The sequence below is a fragment of the Myotis davidii genome, unplaced genomic scaffold (assembly GCF_000327345.1).
Source record: "Myotis davidii unplaced genomic scaffold, ASM32734v1 scaffold1525, whole genome shotgun sequence".
In the NCBI taxonomy this organism is placed as follows: Eukaryota; Metazoa; Chordata; class Mammalia; order Chiroptera; family Vespertilionidae; genus Myotis; species Myotis davidii.
In genome coordinates this window covers 185,115-205,533 of record NW_006296279.1, presented here as the reverse complement: position 1 = coordinate 205,533, position 20,419 = coordinate 185,115, and the positions used below count along the sequence as shown (strand labels likewise).

Genomic DNA, 20,419 nt, shown 5'->3' with positions numbered 1-20,419 from the left:
GGCCAAAGAGCACCAGGTACTTCACGTAGAAAAACAGCACCTGGGCCAAGGCCAGTCCTCCTGGAAGACAGAGGGACCCGTGAGACACGGCGACAGGAAGTGGAGCCATCTCCTGGCAAAGATGTAACATGCCAGGAGATGCGCCTCCTGCTCACCTTCCGCCACCCACCCCCTTCTTCCCTTCAGCACCCACATTGATAAAGTCTCCCACATGGATTTTGATCGGGGAAACTTTTGGATTAACAAATGAGGTGGGGACCCAGCCAGCACGGCTCAGTGGTTGAGCATCAACCAATGAACCACACAGTCACGGTTCGATTCCTGGTCAGGGTACATGTCTGGGTTATGAGTTGGATCCCCAGTGTGGGGCGTGCAGGAGACAGCTCATCAGTGATTCTCATCACGATGTTTCTAGCTCTCTCTCCCCCTCTCTCCCTCTCCAAAATTAATAAAAATATATATTTTAAAAATCAGCCGAAACCGGTTTGGCTCAGTGGATAGAGTGTCAGCCTGCGGACTGAAAGGTCCCAGGTTCGAATCCGGTCAAGGGCATGTACCTGGGTTGCGGCCACTTCCCCAGTGGGGGATGTGCAGGAGGCAGCTGATCGATGTTTCTCTCTCGTCGATGTTTCTAACTCTCTCTCTCCCTTCCGCTCTGTAAAAAAATCAATAAAACAATATTTTAAAAAAATCAACAAATGGGGTGGGGAACACCCAATGCAATATGCAGGTGATGTATTCTAGAACTGTACACTTGAAGCTATATAATTTTATTAACCAATATCACACCACTAAATTCAATTAAAAAGAAAAAAAGTTGAAAAATAAACACAAATACAAAATTCCCTTTATTATTGTGACAGATGATAGGATCTCTTAGCAGTCATGCTTCTGCAGATACTAGAAAAGGGCACTATATATATATATATATACACATATATATATATATATAGCATTTTAAAAAACTATTAGAAAGGAGAAGTCCTTGCCAATTCATTTCAATCTTACGTAAGTTCACACCCAGCTGGATGACAAGAATCAAAGAGTTAAATCAACAAAGGTTAGCAAACATGTGAAGATACTGCGACCATCATAGACTGCTAGCAGGATGTAAAATGGTGCGGCCATTAAAAAAACAGTTTGGCAGTTCTTCAAATGATTAAACACAGAGTTACCATATGACCCAGCAATATACCCAAGAGAAATGAAAACAAATGTCCACACAGACACCTATACCAAACATTCATAGCAGCATTGTCTACAACAGCCAGAAACTTGGGGGGGGGCGGGTGGCAACAACTGTCCATTGACAGATGAATGGAGAAACAAAATGAGCTCTACCCACACAATAGAATATCATTCTGCCATAAAAAGGAGTGGAGTGCTGATATATGCTACGACATAGATGAATCTTGAAAACATTATACTAAGTGAAATAAGCCAGAAACAAAAGGCCACATGTTGTATATTTTCATTCATATGAAAGTCCAGAACAGAGACACAGAGACAGAAAGTGGATTAGTGGTTGCTAAGCATTGGGTTGGTGATGGGGGTGGGGTAGGGATGGGATTATGGGAGGGTGATAGTTAAAGGATCAGGACTCTCTTTTGAGGTGAAAATGTGCAAAAATTGGCCATGATGGTTGCACATATCTATGAATAAACTAAAAGCCAGGAAGAAATCAGCTATATGTTTCTGCTTGAATTTTGATGCTTCAGTGTAATTCACTTTGCCCAGTAGGAGTGCCCTGTAAGATCTGTGCACAAAAGAATTGGAAATTAACTCCTAAAGTATTCTATTGCAAATCCTTCAAGGAGGCAAAGAATCCCTTTAGAAAGCAAAGAATTGCCTCCATAATGTAGCCAACAAATTCAGAGCTTCATACTTCAACTTTGCCTAAAAGAAAGATACACCGATTTTATGTCATCCAAGAAGTTATCTGTACACTAAGTTACCCGGGCACAACAAATACGGTAGTGTTTTAAGGGATGCTGGGATTGGAGGGGTGGGGGCAGGGAATAGTTGGTGTTTTAAATAACTGGTGCAACTTGCTACCCTTTACAATGCCACATTGCCAGGCAGGCCTCTCTCCCACTCCGAAAGCAGGCACCGTGAAATTATCTCACCCCACATGGAGTATCTGTAATTGAACAGCCAAGTTCACGGTAGTAAATCCCAGAGTAGCTCTGGGTTCGTACTGCATTAATTTTATATAATCCCAGGATTCTAACCCAAGGAGAAATTGCATAAAAATTCTTTTTTTCGCCGAAACCGGTTTGGCTCAGTGGATAGAGCGTCAGCCTGCGGACTGAAGGGTCCCAGGTTCGATTCCGGTCAAGGGCATGTACCTTGGTTGCGGGCACATCCCCAGTGGGAGATGTGCAGGAGGCAGCTGGTCGATGTTTCTCTCTCATCGATGTTTCTGACTATCTCTCTCCCTTCCTCTCTGTAAAAAATCAATAAAATATATATATTAAAAAAAATTCTTTTTTTCTACTGTATCTTAACGAACATTAGAATGTTTGATGCCGCCAAAGAGTGTGAAAGGAAGAGAATCATATGCTAGCTGACATTTGTTTGTGTTTCCAGTTTTCAAAATAAACATCAGATGTCAAATGTCTTATCCTACTCCCCTCACTGGGATGTAGAAGGAGAAAAGGCAACTGGAGGACTTTTTTAGCATTTCATTATCCAGACATTATCTCAACAACAGCTGGTGTTTAAACACTGAGCTGAAAAGCCCCTGACTACACCCACTTAGGAGATAGGTTCCTAAAACTTAACTCTAACGTACATCCTCAGAGCTTTATTCCAGCTTTGCCATGTAGGAACAACTACTTTCCAATCATTTTCACCTCCCCCCTCTTCACTCACTCTCAAGCCCCTTGCCAAAGCTCTTTTGATCCCCATAAAACTCATATACCATGGTGAAACACCATTTAATAATGATTTTTTTTAAATGTCGTCTTTTTGAGCTCCTTCAAAAACAAAACAAAACAAAACAAAAACACCCTTGCCTGGCCAGCGTGGCTCAGTGGTTGAGTGTCAACCTATGAACCAGGAGGTCACAGTTCGATTCCCAGTCAGGACATATGTCCAGGTTTCAGGCTCAATCCCCAGTGTGGGGCATGCAGGTGGCAGCCAACCAATGATTCTCTCTCATCATTGATGTTTCTAGCTCTTTTTCTCTCCCTTCCTTTCTGAAATCAATAAAAATATATTTTTTTAAAAAAACAACATAAATTACCACCTGAATCCTAGGCTCTATCAAGTTTGGGGTATAGTTATCCCATATTTTGTCTCTTTATAAGACTCTGAAGTCCAAAAGAAAACAATGAGTGGAAACATATACATTTGTCTAAAGTCGTAGAATGCACAACACCAAGAAGGAGCCCCAGTGTAAACATCATGATGTGTCAATGTCGGCTCATCAGCTGCAATCCTCTCTGAGGGAGAATGCTGACAGTGGGGAGGCTGTGAGTTTGTGGGCACAGGGATTACATGGGGTATCTGGGTACCTTCCTCTCAATTTTGCTGTGAACCTATTAAACTGCTCTCCTTCCCTCTCACGGGAGAAAAGTCGGAAAGCAGGATGTGTCCACGGCCCCAGGGATCCAGGTGGACCGTTACTGGCCACCCATTCACTATGAATCCCAAAGGCCTGTGGCGAATACCGATATTTCTCCTAAATTCCAAAACTGTAGATGACATCACCCCTGGGCCTCTCCCCTTCACCTCGTGCCTCTGGTCCCCGGACGCCTCAGGAAGGTCTGAAGAATGAATGAGTGGGTAGTGATTTTCGCTGCCGGCTTAATGAACCTTGTTGAATTGATTTGAATTAAATGACCGTCATTTTCTCATTGATGACAAGTTGAGTTGAGGACAGTTCGCACTTAAATAACACTTTCACAATCATTGAGCCCATCTAAATGCCCTTAATATGCCCGGTGCTATCAAAGTTGATGACAGTTCAGGACTAGAAGACTCAGCTTCTCTCTCCTAATCAAAAGTAATTCATTACAGCAGTGGGGGGTGGAGGCCGGCATCATCTAAATCTGAGAGTTCAGGGGGACTGGCCCGGAAGTGGGCTGCTTTGAAGCAGGAGTTGGCTAGATACAGGAAACCTCAAGCAATGGAGCGTGCAGAGCACAAGGGCGTGAACCAACCCAGTGCAGGGAATAGGGGTGTTGGGGGGGGGGGGCAGATAAGCAGCACAACTTTATAGCAGAAGGCCTAAGAAACCAAGCAAGAAAGGGAGATGATTTGCTTTGTGTTTATAAAAGATCAGTCTGTAAGGACACGGGGATCATTTTTGTTCCTGAGAGAAGACAGACAGGAGGAGACAGAGAAAAGGGCAGAGCGGTGTGGCCGGAGACCAGGGCCCGAGTTTCAGACGTGGCAGAGGAAGCAGAGGGGCTCCAGTTATCAATTTTAAGTTGTCTGTGGGGCTCTCTTCCCAACACACCTCCTCAAACACACAGCTCTGTCTGAACAGATTTTTGTTTGGTGTGTGTGTGCATGCGTGTGCGTGCGTGTGTGTGTGTGTGTGTGTGTGTGTGTACAGATCAAGTAAAAGAACCAAGTATAATGTGGTAATCAGGGCACTGCAAGATGATCCCTAAATAGAATGAATCCCACAGAAGCAAGACATGAGACAGAGGCGGCCATGGACTGGAAATCTTAGGAGGGCCAGGCCTCTGCCCAGCCCAGGGAACGAGAGGCCAAGTCCACTCAATCTAGAAATGAAGGGGGCGGTAGATGACTCACTGCTAAAACCCAGTGACACTCTCCTCTACAGCCTCTATATAAAAACATGTTCTAGCCCCAGCTGGCTTGGCTCAGTGGATAGAGCGTCAGCCTGCGGACTGAAGGATCCCGGGTTTGATTCCGGTCGGGGGAGCATGCCTGGATTACAGGCTTGATCCCCAATGGGAGGCATGCAGGAGGCAGCCAACCAATGATTCTCTCTCATCATTGATGTTTCTATCTCTCTCTCTTTCTCCCTTCCTCTCTGAAATCAATAAAAATATATTTTTTTAAAAACCACATGTTCTATATAAAACGTGAAAACAAAGAGTAAATTTAATATATATATATTTTTTTATTTATTTTGCAGGAGAATTTCATGAAAACTTAAAGTGATAAAACTCAGGGATACCATGGAAACTGGGATAAGAATGGCCACTTTTGTAGACCACCTCTCTGGTCAAGAAACAACACCACCTCTCCACCCCCACCTCCATACCTTGTAAATTCACCAGGAGAGGCTGAATACTAGGCTAATACAATTTTGTCCAATTTGAACTTCTCAAATGACTGCCTAGCTTTTACTGCCACCTCCTGGCCCTTTCTGGTATGCCTATCCTGAACCACTGATACTAACAGTCACACACATAATACATCAATTATTACATTAAAGAATCCCTGGCCAAGCCCTGGCCAGCGTGGCTCAGTTGGTTGAGCATCATCCCCTGCACCAAAAGGTCACCTGTTCAATTCACAGTCAGGGCACATGCCTGGGTTGCAGGCTTGACCCCCGGGAGGGGGTGTGAAGGAAGCAACTGATTAAAGTTTCTCCCTCACATCGCTGTTTCTCTCTCTCTTCCCCCCCTTCCTCTCTCTCTCTAAAAACATCAATAAAAATATATAGTTTTAAAAAAATAATCTCTGGCCAATGCAAAAACTCTCAACAAAATATTAACAAACTAGATTCAACAATATAGTAAAAGGATTATATATCATGACTAAGTGAGTGGTATATCCCAGGGATGCAAGGATGGTTCTACATCCATAAATCAGTCAAAACAATACATCAAATTAACAAAATAAAGGATAAATGCCATATTATCTTCTCAGTAGATACGGAAGTATTTGACAAAACTCAGCACCCTTTTGATAAAAACTCTCAGGGTCTAGCAGAAACATAATAAAGGCCATGTATGATGTGCCAGGGCCTTCCTCCTGGTGTTTCCCCGTCTAGTTCTGCCCCAACCCCCTCCCCTTCCGGTTGGCAGACTCTCTGCGCGAGTGTGATTAAAGCCTCCGGTGAAGCTGCCATCAGACCCGCAGCCCTGACCCACGGTGCCCGACCTAAGAGTCTGCTCTCAGGGACGGGCTGTGTCCTCCCTGTCTCTAAGCTGCTGGAGGCACCCGTGGTCGTTTCATGCACTTCCAATAAACAGGTCACGACAATGTCCGTTTGTTGAATGACGAGACGCTTCCAAAGAGCTTGCCCATCCACGTCACAGGTATTCCTCTCAAGCACCCTTCGGGGTTCTTTGGGCAAATACTGGTTCTCATTTTTACAGAGAAGGACAGCAATTCAGAGATTGTAGGTGGTTTTCCCGAGGTTCCAGAATGAGCGAACAGAGGGTTAAGACTAAAACTCAGATCTCTTCAGACCCCAGGTGAGTGTGCCGAGGGCACCTGCTCTTCCCAGTGAACACAACGGACGTTGCCTGACCGCCTGTATTATCTGTATACGACAGTTATTCACAGAGTGTCAATTAGCAGCTGTGTCATGTCTGGGTGCCGGGACACCATGACGGCCAATTGAAATAAGGCTGCTACTTCCATGGGACGTGTATTCATCTGAAAACCCATGTCCCTAAGTGGTAGGTTTACATCCCCGGCGTTGGCACAAACCAAGCTGCAGGAGGCGCTGGCTGGTGTGATTAAAGCCTCCGGTGAAGCTGCCATCAGACCCGCAGCCCTGACCCACGGTGCCCGACCTAAGAGTCTGCTCTCAGGGACGGGCTGTGTCCTCCCTGTCTCTAAGCTGTTGGAGGCACCCATGGTCGTTTCATGCACGTCCAATAAACAGGTCATGACAATGTCCGTTTGTTGAATGACGAGCTTGCCCATCCACGTCACAGGTATTCCTCTCAAGCACCCTTCGGGGTTCCTTGGGCAAATACTCTGATCCTCATTTTACAGAGAAGGACAGCGATTCAGAGATTGTAGGTGGTTTTCCCGAGGTTCCAGAATGAGCGGACAGAGGGTTAAGACTAAAACTCAGATCTCTTCAGACCCCAGGTGAGTGTGCCGAGGGCACCTGCTCTTCCCAGTGAACACAACGGACGTTGCCTGACCGCCTGTATTATCTGTATACGACAGATCCTGTTCCCCCCCCAGTTCACTGCTCAGATGGCAGCTGACAGCTGCTTTCTCCGAACACAGACACAAAACCCACAGCCGTCCTATGGCAAGGGGATGTTAAAAAAAAAACCACAAGGCAGGGAGCAGCGAAGGAGGACCTGGAGAAGAGAATGATGGCCCGAAGGTGGGGATGCACACCTTCTAAACAGAAATCCGTGAGCTGTGTCATGTCTGGGTGCCGGGACACCATGACGGCCAATTGAAATAAGGCTGCTACTTCCATGGGACGTGTATTCAACCGTGAGAGACGGGCTACTGCAGCTGGCGCCGAGCCCCGTGTGGAGGATAGAACAGGTGACGTCAAGTGCTGGCTGGCTCTTTCTGTTTGAGTCACCAGGGGAAGCTTGTCTTAGGAAAAGGCATTGAAGCTGAGATGGGAGAGACAAGTTGTCACACGATGAAGAGGAAGAGCCCTCCTGCGGGAAGGGACAGCTAACGAGGAAGGGCAGAAGGCAAAGGGGCGGTGGCAGGAGACACGTCAGGGCAGTGGGTAGGAGCCAAACCTCCTGGCGTTTTGTTATGGAGGATCAGCCGGGTTTGACTCGAGCACTGGGAACCGTGGGAAGCCATCACTGCTACAGAACCGGGCTGCCTTTCAGTAAGTCACAGCGCTCTCCACCAGCCTCTACACCCCGAATCCCCGAGTCTGAGCCTCAGTAGCCCACAGTGGCCAGTGCACCGTGCTTCCAGTCCTGTGCGAAGAGACAGTGTGTCCATAATCTGGTAAGAAGTACCTGAAAAGCTCAGAACACAATCTGTCATGAGGGAGGAGGAAGGTTTGTCCTGTCTGAAAACCCATGTCCCTAAGTGGTAGGTTTATAGCCCCAGCATTGGCACAAACCAAGCTGTCTCTTGGAAGAGCTCGGTTGTAAACGCTGGAGACAAGGCCAGGCTCCAGCCCACACGCACCTGACAGCAGCGTCTCCCTCAGGCCCATCCTGCTCCCCCACAGTTCACTGCTCAGATGGCAGCTGACAGCTGCTTTCTCCTAACACAGACACAAAACCCACAGCCGTCCAATGGCAAAGGGATGTTAGAAAACCCCACAAGGCAGGGAGCAGCGGAGGAGGATCAGGAGAAGAGAATGATGGCCCGAAGGTGGGGCATGCACACCTTCTAAACAGAAATCCGCAGCCTGAAAACACAGTCCTCACTCCCACTCTCTAACTCCGCTGACACTAGGAATGAAAAATGGCCCTCAAGTCCGGTTTGGCAATAAGTCACCAAAGCCTCTGACCTAGGAAATTGCCCTCAGAAAACCATCAGGGATGAGGTTCAAAAAGGCTTCTGCAAATGTGTCCATGGAGGCATCTATATATATAAAAGGCTAATATGCAAAGTGTTCCCTCCGGAGGCCGGGAGTTTGCTCACTCGCTATGATGTGCGCTGACCACCAGGGGTCGGCGCGGAACATGGGGGCGGCCAAAGGTGGCACTGAGGGAGCGGGGTAAAGAGGAGGCAGGAAGGCGGGGAACCTGATCGGCTCTAATCGGCCAGGCCTAGGGACCCTACCTGTGCATGAATTCATGCACTGGGCCTCTAGTTATTTATAACACAGCAAAATTGTAAACAGTGATCAGCCATAGAAAATCATTAACTAAATAACAGCAAAGTCATAGAAGGGAACACCATACAACTGTTAAAATCATACTCTAAGACACAGAATCTAAAAGAGGACAGGAAGAAATAAACCAAATAACTTATATATTTATATGCATAGCCCATGAACACGGGCAATAGGGTAGTGAAGACCTGGCCGGTGGCGGGGGAGGCGGGGAGGCTGGGAGGAGGGAGGGGTAAAGGAGGGATGGGAGATATCTGTAACACTATCAACAATAAGAGATATATTTAAAAATGAAAAAAATAGAAGAATATTTCATCACGTAAGGGGAAATTCAGAATATATTAAGTCTAAGAAGTAGATAATAAGGAAAAACAGGACAATGTGCAAACCTTTGTAAATAAACTGCACGAGAAGCCGAAGGCAGTGGGAAGGCAGGAGTGGGCGCCTGGGAAGGCTGCACAGCTCCATTTGCCACTGCCTGCGGGGCTGGTGTGCTCACTGGTGAGCAAGTGGCCGTTACTAAAAACTCATTTGGGTAACAGCTGGGCGTCAGGAGGGCGCAGAGAAAAACGATCAGAAGAGCGAGCAAGGTCCCCTTCTGGCAGAGACCCTGGGACCTGCACCTCCGTGAAAACCATTACTGAGCGTCCTGCCTGCAGGTTTCCCATTCAACTCCCCAGGAGTCCTCATCTGCAATTCTCAGATTCTCAGGCCATTCAGCCACTGGCTGCTGATCTAAAATCAACTGCACTTGTAAGACTTGACTGTGGTCCTTCTCCTGGTCCTCCCTCCCACGGTCCCTGTGCGTCACACACACGCCCTGCTCCCGAGGCGGGGATACCCACGGTGTTCATATTCACACACCTCACCAGAGAAGCCCACACCAGTCCTCCCTGGCACTGCTCACCGAGACAGTGCCCCGCACACAGTGAGGCACCGGAACCAAACGGGAGGGAGTGAGGGCAGCAGAAGGAACCAGGCCTGGAAATCAACACACTGGGCTCGCACCTGCACTGGGCCACCAACAAGCTGTGACCTTGGAAAGGCCACTGACCTTCTCAGAGCCTCCGTTGCCTAATCTGTAAAATGAGAGTGTCAGACAACCTGTGAGATCTAATTTGGCTCTAAAATTCCAGAGTGCCTAATCTCCCCACTGTCTCGCCTCCAAAGAAATACCTGGGCCAGGGGGAGAAGACGGCCCAGCGTCCCTGGAGCCCAGAGGACCTTCCCAACAATTTCCATTTTACAGTAACTTGCACTGTACAAGTCTGGACCTCGCAAGACCATTTCAGTGCCTCCTCTGAGGGCCTGCTGGGAAGCCATTCTTTATAAACACAATCTTTTTTTTTTTTAACCTTTATTGTTGAGAGTTTTACAGCTGTCCCTCTATTTTTTCCCCATTGCCCCCTCCACCTGGTTCCCGCCCCACCACAGGCCTTTGCCACCCTAGTGTCTGTCATAAACGCAATCTTAAAGCATGTATTTGATCCTGCAAAAGCACCACTTACATTTGCTCCGCACTCAATTCTGAGTTCTCATATAGAGGGACCAATGGTCCCAGCTCGTCCAGGACTGAGGAGACCCCCGGATGAGACTTGCTTTGCCCAACCCAAGAGTGTCCTTGGCCACCAGGTCAGTCGATCACTCTACCTCTCGATATATCTCTGGTTTTCTGCTCCCGAAACACCCTCTGCACTCCACGTCAAAACAAAATACAGCACACCTTTCTGGCCTGTACGAACACCGCTGCTCAAATCTACACCATCACAGCTCATCAGCCATGCACCTCGGGGTGCCTCAAGACGCTTCTGTCTTCAGGTAAGAGCGCCTTCATGCACCACATCCCACTAGGTGCTCTTAGATGGGCGGGGGTTTTGTAATCAAGGGAAAAAAACACACACAGAAAGAAATTTTTGTAGGCAATGACAACCAGATGAATAAGAAAAACCCTTATTTTAACACTGAACCCTCACCGCATTGTTGCTGCCTAAAGGAGACAGCAACTAAAAAACATAGAAAACAACCTAAGAGTCAACAAAAGAATCCACTTATTCACATGTCGATTCGTCCACGTTTGCACAGAGCACTTATTCTGCGCCAGGTGAACCATCATGAAAGAGAAGCACAAAAACATGGGTTTTGCAATCTCCCGTCTACTGATCATTCATGGATATTGATCAGAGCATTTAACGAACTCATTTCCCAAACTGGCTCCACTCTGCGTTCCTATAATAACAGTTAGGAAATTAGCCATTTCACCCTTAAGACCACAGAAAAACAAGAGTATCATTAGAAGATCCATCCGTCTCTTCCAAAACACTCATTTCCGTGGAAGGCAGACATTGTGACTTCCCTTTAGGACACTCTTTATGAAACTGACCAGGACGTGTTGAAAAGAAGTCAAAGAGCAACAAACGTTCAAAGCAAGAAGACGGAAAGGAAGCTGTGATGCTGCTTGTGGCCAGCGAACTGTCCCAGTCACCCTGAGAAGCAGCGCGCCGCAGTCAGAAGTCCCGACGTAACGGAGAGTTCACATCCAATCTCCACTGCAGAGAAACCTTAGGACAGGGAGCAAAGGAAGGTAAGTGCCCTGAGCCCAGCTTTCAGGAGTTCTCAGCAGCTGTGAGAGAGGGGGTGGCACGGGACTGTGGCTGGTTTAACCTCAGGCACACGCCTTTAGAAACCAGCAGGCACGTTACATAGTGCAGCAGCCTGAAAGGGTGGACAGTGGTCACTTTCCGTCACCAGGAGGGTTGGGAAGACGAGTTTAGTTGGAAAAATGCGTGGGTAGGAGCCTCAGTAAGTGTGAGCTAGGAGGCTGACGGTGCCTCACCCACCGGGTGCCCACCGAGAATCCCAGCCTTCATCTCCGATTCCACCCTCTCCCCCAGCCCCACAGTCAACCATTTAGACTATGATGCCAGTCAACTCGCCCTCACAAATGTCCAAAAGTTGTTTTTCTGTTGATTACCACAGATCTCAAAACACGACCCTGATTCAGGCCTCCATCACCTCATCTGCCTTTCCTCCTCGCTTCAATCCATCTTTCCACCAAACGCCACACACACACACACACACACACACACACACACACACTCACACCCCTACCTATCCAGGAGCTTCCAAGCACGATGAACGTCCTTCAGTTCCCCAAATATGCTCTCAGAGCTCTCAGCTTTGGGCTTTGGGATATGCTGGTCCCTCTACCTAGAGCACCTTTCCCCCAGCCCTCATCGAACTATTCTCTCTTTCATTCCTAAGCATCCTTTGGGTTTCCTCTTAGATGTTACTTCCTCTGAGAAGGCTTTCCAAGCTCCCCTAGACTGAGCCAGGCACTTCTCTGTGCTCCCACAGCACCCTGGGCTTCCACCCTTCCAGCACCTGTCTCCCTGCACTGGAATAGGCTTTGGTTTTTATTTTTTCTAAACAACTCTCTAGACCAATGATGGCGAACCTTTTGAGCTCGGCGTGTCAGCATTTTGAAAAACCCTAACTTAACTCTGGTGCCGTGTCACATATAGAAATTTTTTGATCTTTGCAACCATAGTAAAACAAAGACTTATATTTTTGGTATTTATTTTATATATTTAAATGCCATTTAACAAAGAAAAATCAACCAAAAAAATGAGTTCGCGTGTCACCTCTGACACGTGTGTCATAGGTTCGCCATCACTGATCTAGACCACGCATTCTGCAAGGACAGAGGCTGGACTTGCCTTGTTTGCCTACGCGTCCTTGTCATGGAAACCAAACCAGCTCGTTTAAATCAATCAGCTCATTCCTGAATGAGCAGAGTGCAGTCCCTTAACTGCTGTTGTCTGTCTGGGCCTCCCACTTGGCCACTAGACTGGCCGGGCTCTCTGACCCAGGGCTGGGTTGTGACCTGATTTCTGTGTGTCTCCTCAGCTGGATCTGTCCAGAAGCCAATGCCTGATGGGCACCGTGCTGAGAGGAGGCAGCGTGTTGGCTCCTAGGTTGTTTATTTCTGCACTTCAGGTTGAGACCCATTAGTTTAAAAGCCTGCCAGTGCCAAACTCAAACTCTTACACATAAAACTGTTTTGAATATAGCCCCAATAAAGCAGACTTTTTGCCACCTACAGCCCGCCTCCTTTGTAGACCCTGTGAAACTGCCCAACATCTGCTAGTAACAGATCAGACAAACCTCGGGGCTATAGAGATCCCAAAACAATGCTGCCCTTCGCTCTGTGACCCAGAGTCTCCTGACCACACTGACCAGGGACGTCGCCTATGCATCCCCCTCCTCTCTGATCCCACTGCCCCAGAGAGTGCCTCTCTCCCCTCCCCTTCTGAGTTTGGGCCCCACAATGTAGCTTCTCTATTGTGAGGGACTTCCCCCGAATGCAGACCCCTCAGAGCACCCCCCCAAATAAAGCTTGTGCGTGTGACTGCCACCTCGTGCTCATGTCTTTGTCCTTGATCAGCCCTGGAATCCCTCCAACTCCCTACAGGCAGAAGTCTGGGGAAGCCTGCGTACTTATAATTTCCATGTAGTCTCACTCTGATCATTTTTTAATCTGTCCTATCACCCTAGGTTTAAATTTATCATCTGGCTTATTCAGTATTACTTCTAAACCGAATCTTCACCTGCAGAATTCTGTCCCAGCAATTCAGAACGGTCTCCAATTCTCATGACCCTGGTTATCCACCTCAAATCTCATTGAACTTTCAAACTCTAGCCCCTATTCCCCTGCCTTGGGCAACCATTTGGAGCACTGGCTCCATCAGTCCAGCCCATGCTTCTGGCCCATGCTTCCAGCAAACAGCCCGGGAGCTACCACTGGATGAGGTAAGAAGAGGAACTTGAACTGAGTGCTCTCTGAGGTTTCTAGTTTCCATCCCCAAGATTCCATGGTTCATAATATTTGCAACAGAGCTTACACTAATGTGGCTGGAGATGGAATCGAGGATTATGGGTACAAAGCAAATGGCACTTAAGGTCCTGTTTGTAGAAAAGAAAAGGGATTTGTTCGCATAATCAGAGCCTGTGCCTTAATTTTTTTTTATTTGTTATGACATAGAGTAAGCCTGAATTCCTACTAGAAACGTTGGAAGGAAATAGTTCATCATACATGTTTCTGAAGGCCAAGTACATTTTCTTGGTGGAGTTCTAACTATCCAAAAATATCCAAAAATGAGGTCTCACTTCACACAAATCAAATAGCGCCATGGTAAGAAATGTTAACACACCTTGACTAATCACTTTCCCTTGTGGACATGAGCCCCAGCCCAGGCTTTATCCATACAAGACTCTTGGTAGAGAGAATGGCTGAGAATCTGAAGACGATGGATCACTCCAACAGCTAGAAGTGATCGTGGTCACGGATTGAGGGACCTGTTGGTTTGAGTGGTTCTATCTGCCTGTCCTCCCAGCTGCATAGTCACTTTTTACAGAACAAGGCACCCTAATCTTTGCGTTTTGCTCTGGCCTCAGAGGCATCGACATCTGACAGATATGTGCACAGGCGTATTTGCTGCTGAGGGAAAATCCTTGAGTGCTGTCTGTGGTGTCTATCTGAAGAATTAGACCTCCAGCCATAGCTGGCAATGAGCATAGCTGAATGCAAATACCAGAAGCAGAAGAAGTAGAGAAAGGATGGGAAGCAATATTTAACACAATAATGACTAAAAATTTCCCCAAATTAATGTCCCACACAAAAGCCAAAGATCCAGGAAGCTCAGAGAACACCAAGCAGAATAAATGCCCCCAAAACTACCCCTAGTATATTATACTCAAACAGCAGAAAATCAAAGATAAAGGGGGAAAAATACTGAAAGAAGGCAGAGGAAGAAAAAACATCTAATCTGTAGGTTAAGAGAGATAAGAATGACATATAACTTTTCCTCAAAAACTATGCAAGCAAGAAGAGAGTAGAGTGAAATGTTTATAGTGCTTAAAGAAAAAAATACCAACCTAGAATTCTGTAGACGGTGAAAATATCCTTCAGAAGTGAACAAAAAATATGTCGTCAAACAAAAATGGTGGAATTTGTTTCTAATAGACCTGCCTTGCAATAAATTTTTAAACAAAGTCTTCAGAGAGAAGGAAAATAATATAGATCAGAAACTCTAATCAACATTTTTTTTAAAAAGCAAGAGCATCAGAAAATGGATAAGTAAAGGTAAAATAAAAACTTATTCTTATTTGTAATTGATCTAACTAATAACAACCTTTTAAAAATTAAAAAAACAATGTATTGATTATTACAGTTTATATATAAGTGAAATGAATGACAATGATCATAAAAGTGACAGAAGGAATAAGGAATATTTTGTTATAAAAAGGCTTTAGGAATAAATCGTTTCAAGGTACTTGTACTACCATGAAGTGGTACAGTGCTATCTGAAAGTGGACTTGGGTTAGTTGTAAATATATGGCAAACTTTAGGGCAACCACTGAAAATAAGCACATGATAAGATGCTCCACATATCCTATGTGAATAGGGAATTGCAAACTAAAACAAGATACTACTACACACCTATCAGAATAGCCTAAATCCAAAAGACTGACACCACCAAATGCTGGCAAGGACGTGCAGCGACAGGAACTCATTCACTGCTGGTGGAAATACAAAATGGAACAGCCACTTTGGAAAAGCAGTTGGCAGTCCCGTACAAAAATAAGCATTCTCTCACCATACAATCCCAAAATTGCACTCCTTGGAATTTACTCAAAGGAACTGAAAACTTCATGTCCACACAGAACCTGCACACAGATGCCTATAGCATCATTATTCATAATCACTAAACTTAGAATCAACTAAGATGCCCTTCAGTGGGTGAATGGATAAATAACCCGTGTTGCACATAGACCATGGAATCATATTCAGCACTGAAAATAAAGGAGCTATAAAGTCATGAAAAGACATAGATAAACCTTACATCCATATTATCAAATGAAAGAACTCATTCTGAAAAAGCTACATATGCTACATATGATTCCAACTGTATGACGTTCTAGAAAAGGTCAGGTGATGGAGATGGTAAAAAGATCAGAAATGAACAGGGTTGAGGGAGGAAGAGAGAGTGCAAAGGATTTTTTGAGGCTGTGAAACTGTTCTGTGTATAAACAGTAGAAGCGTGTCATCATACATCTGTCAAACAGACCACAACACTCGCATAAATCCTAACATGAACTATGGACTCTGGGTGACGATGATGTGTCAGAGTAGGTTCATCAGCTGTAACAAATGTACCGCTCTGGTGGGGTGTTGCTAAGGACAGAATCTGTGGGGAAATGGGGTGTGGGTTGTGGGGGTTGGGGGGACATACGGGAAATCTTTGTACTTCCCTCTGAATATTGCTGTAAACCTAAAACTGCTCTAAAAATAAAGTCTTTTTTTTTTTCCAGAAAAAGGTTTTTAAAAAGGGAATCATGAACATGTATTTGAGGAGAGGTGAGAGAAGGTGATGGGATTGCAGGTACTAGCAAGGGGCTTCTAGGACTCCGGTGAGTTCTTCATCTGAATGACAGATACACAAACGAATCACTGGTGAGTCGCCCAGTCCCGGGATGGACCGCCCCATGCTGGCCTCAGAGGTAATGGCTGTTGAGATCACAGCTTTGCTTTACTCTTTAGCCTCGCTTTGAGTTGTGTCTTCGTTACTCATAATTAAAATCACCCCAACTGATACGGCCTCTTAAATTGAACACACTACAACTGGGGTTCGATTTAGTATAAACCATCATTTGATCCTATTCTGTGTTGTCTAATCGCACCATTAAAAGCTTAGCACATTAATTACTCCAACTGGAGGAAAGATTTGTTTGGAAAGAAGAAACTGTCATCATAACAGCTCTGTGTTTTTTCCAACCTGAAAAGGCCTCTTCCTTGAAAACGCTCTGAGTAAGCACGTGTGACTCCAAGGACAATGGGGTTGTTTTTTTAATCTGTAAATCTCCAAACAGATTAAGAGTCAGGCTTGTACTCTGGCCCTGGCAGGGAGCGGCTTAATCTGGCCGGAAGATCACACATTCCCCACTGGAGCGAGGGGCTGGAGGTCAGACCACAGGGTGAAGGCAGTGACCACGGGGCGTTCTCCAGAGGAGAGCAACAGGGAAAGGAGGAGATTTAGCTCAGAACGGGGCGCGGCCCGTGCTTTTATAACCTGTAGAATAAAGAGCTGTGGTTTCTCCGCAGACCAGTCCTACCCTGGAGACGGTCCTGCTGAGGAAATGACTCCGGTCCCCGCTACTTGCAGATATAAAGAAATGGGTAGGCAAGAAAAAGGGGCCACGCCCGACTGGCATGGCTCAGTGGTTGAGCATCGACCTATGAAACAGGAGATCATGGGTCGATTCCCGGTCAGGGCACATGCCCAGGTTGCGGGCTCAATCTCCATTGGGGGACGTGCAGGAGGCAGCCGATCAATGATTCTCTCTCATCATTGATGTTTCTCTCTCTCCCTCTCCCTTCTGCTCTGAAATCAATACAAATATAAATTTTTTTGAAAAGGGTTTGCCCAAGACAACTGCACTCCCGTGTGCCCCCCTCCCCGACCCCGTCCAGCTTCCCTCTAAGCCAGCTCCTGCCGCTCGTTCCGACAGTGATTTCCCTGATTACCTAGCGTCCAGCAGGAGACGGCCCCCAGGAGTGGGGCGCTGCCGTAGAAGGCGTGCATGTACATGAGGTGCACCATCAGCTCGGCCAAGCACCAGCAGACGAAGAGGCGGCCCAGCCCCCGGGCCAGGACGGGCAGGCTGAGCCTCAGTGGGCACTGCTCTGGCTGCCGCATCTATGGGGGAAACAGAAGAAGTCATCAGACTACACCTCCATCTTTCAAACAGTCCCAAGACAGTGGTTTTAATGCACTGCCTCAAGCATCACTGCTGTATCTACGAAGAGAGGGCTGGTGTCGTTTGCCTTGGGAACACTCCATGTTCTTGGGTTAAAAAGTCATGGCTGAGCCTGAAGCCTGTCCCAGGGTAAGAACAGGATGGGGTCGACCAGCCAGCCTAGAACCAAGAGCCGAGCCGAGTTCTACAGACCTTCACACCAGCAACCACCCTGCCAAAACCTGGGACTCTGGGGTCCCTTGGGGTTCAGTGCCACCCTGCCCGTCTTCATCCATCACCCCCTCACGTCTAAGGCTGGTGAGAGTAGGGCCAAGTCAGGAAGGGGCCCAGGGCTGATAAGAGAAAGGCAAAGTGAGAGGTGGAGCCTGAGGACAAGGGAAAATCAGGTGCGGGTGTGCCATCTGAGCTTAAGAAACCAGGCAGCGTAAACACAGTCTCTGGCTGAGCAGGTGGTACAGGGTCATCGTTAAGAACACGGGATCCGATTCTAGCACAAAGCACACAGCTGGTGATCCTGAGCAAGTTGCTTACCCTCTCTGAGGCTTGGTCTCCGCATACATCAAAGGGGGGGGAAATGTTGCGGTGATTAATATAATAAACAAAAGCCTGGCACATAGAAAGCATTGGACGACTGGTAGTTAATCCCTGGTCACGATGTGCACTGCACATTCTTCACCTTCACCTTCTTCCCTCGTGGCGTCCCAGACCACCAGACACAGGGCACAATTACGACACGCACGATTCAGAGCCAGACGTCAGTGTCACAGGGATGCCCGGGTTATTCATAGATAGACAAACCACTCAGAGTAGACTCAATACCCGTGGATGATACAGACCCCAAAATCAAAGTCCTGCCCAGGTAGCCTGGTTCTGTGGCCTCGCCTGACTGCCTGCTGTTTAGGGATGCACAAAAGTTTAAAGCACAAAGATGGCAAAATGCATAAGCAAGCTCTAAGCTATGAAGTGGATTCCATTTCAGCCTTACACCACTGGACCAACGGAAGACAAGAGGGAGTGTGGGAGTCTTCTAGATCTGACACGCCTCAGGGCAAAACTTCCCACCGGGTTTAAGAAGGCACAATTCCGTGCCTCCAGTGGGCCACAAGGGACTTCCTCTGCAATGCTCAGCCTGCCCTCCTGGCTGGATGCCTCCAAATGCGGGGTAACAGAAATGTCTACATGGCAGAGAACAATCCAATTTTTCATCCTATTTGCTTTTACCTAAAACAGTGGTAACTGCCCTGGACGGATGGCTCAGTTGGTTGGAGCATCATCCCGTACACCAAAAGGTTGTGGATTCGATCCGAGGTTGGGGAAGTATGGGAGGCAACCGATCAATGCCGCTCTCTCTCTCCCCTCACCCAATAAGAAGTATGTTCTTGGGTGACGATTAAAAAAAAAGTGGTTACTGGTCTTTCTTCAGAGTAGGGTCATTATCACAGTCTATTTATATCTTCAGTCTGGTAGCCTCTCTTTGATTTAAAAAAAATCAGCCTTGGTCCCTGTCAATCCAGCAGGAAGAAAGGACAGGCTGCTCACAGCTCACCTAACGAGCAGATCGCTCTCCTGTCTGCGTGCAAAGCAATTCATTCGAGGTATTTCCAGCCTGGGGGAAGTGCCAGCCTTGAGACCACTGGAAACTGCATCAGCGGGAATTCAAGGCGCCACTAAAAAAAAATGCACATTAACTCATCTGCAAAGTGCATTTTAAAGCAGATTGTATTTTAAAACCTCATTTCATGCAAATGGCATAAAAAGGAATATTGAAGGCTTTTAAAGATATTCTGATGATGACAGTTTTCAAAGAGGAAGAGTTCCTCTCCTTCTCACAGAAATAATATGAGTGTTTGAGAGCCTGAACGAAAGCTTCCCGAGCCAGCCGTTCACCTGTGCCTCCTGGGCGCCAATCTCTGCGTTCGGGTCAAGGGCGTCGGAGTCGAGGCTTATCCCTCTGTGGCGGGGAGCTTCTGCCAGCAGGTGGTCACAGGTGATCCCCCTGCTCACAGCCAGCCATTCCCCAGTCAGACCCTGGCTGCCCCTCCCCAGGCATCCAGGCCCAGGCGGTGGTAGACAGCGGTGTCTGCCCGAGCAGCGAGTGGGTGTTGCTGCCCCAGGACGGGGCCCGGTCTGGCCAGCCTGAGCCGCCAGACCCGCATGTCCACAAACCACGCCGCACCTTCTCCCTGACTACCGGGCGCTCGGCACCTGGGCATGGAGAGGCTCCCGTCTTTATTCCTTCCACCCCATCTGCTCTCTCTGCCTCCACATCACCATCTGTAAAGTGGTAATGACAACAGTAGCTCTCTCCTAGGGCCTGGCTCAGAGCAGCGCTCAGTTAGTTTTATTTATTACAATTCGTATTATTCCAGATAGATGCTGGAACGGGAGCCCACTCCAGACCTTGAGCAGTGTGTCAGGGACGCTGCCTGTCTATCCGGCTCTTGCCAGCCCCAGCCCCTCAGGGGCTGGGCTCCCCCCTGCACCTGCAGCTACTGCCTGGGTCCCTCTTCCTCAGGGATAAAACCAGCACACTACCCAGAATTCCCTGCTGCTGCACCCACCAGACTGGACACCCAGGGTCTCCGTTCTGGCCTAAACATACCCCAGAATGGCCAGAGCAACAATAACAGTAATGGTTAACACCTCGTAGCGTTCATGTGTCAAGCCACATTACGTATACACACTCATTTAATTTAATTCCTAGTCAAGGCTGCGAGGGAGGTACTATTACTCTTCCCATTTCACTGATAAAGGAAACTAAGTCACAAGGAAGGTAACTCACCAAACACTTTCCAGCCCCCACTGAACGATTCAAGCCCTTCAGAGTGAGGTGTGGGGGCCCAGGCTCCTCGCTAAGCAAACCAAGAGCATGTCCTGCCT

General features: G+C 47.3%; 1 protein-coding gene across 1 annotated transcript in view; it reads right to left on the bottom strand.

Moving 5' to 3' along the window:
* HHAT (hedgehog acyltransferase) overlaps positions 1 to 20,419 on the bottom strand; it is a 174,879-nt gene that overhangs the window by 126,628 nt on the left and 27,832 nt on the right. Inside the window, exon 6 of the mRNA XM_015568817.1 lies at positions 17,307 to 17,478. Coding sequence (XP_015424303.1) covers positions 17,307 to 17,478 — 172 coding nt within the window. The remainder of the gene's footprint in view (positions 1 to 17,306; positions 17,479 to 20,419) is intronic.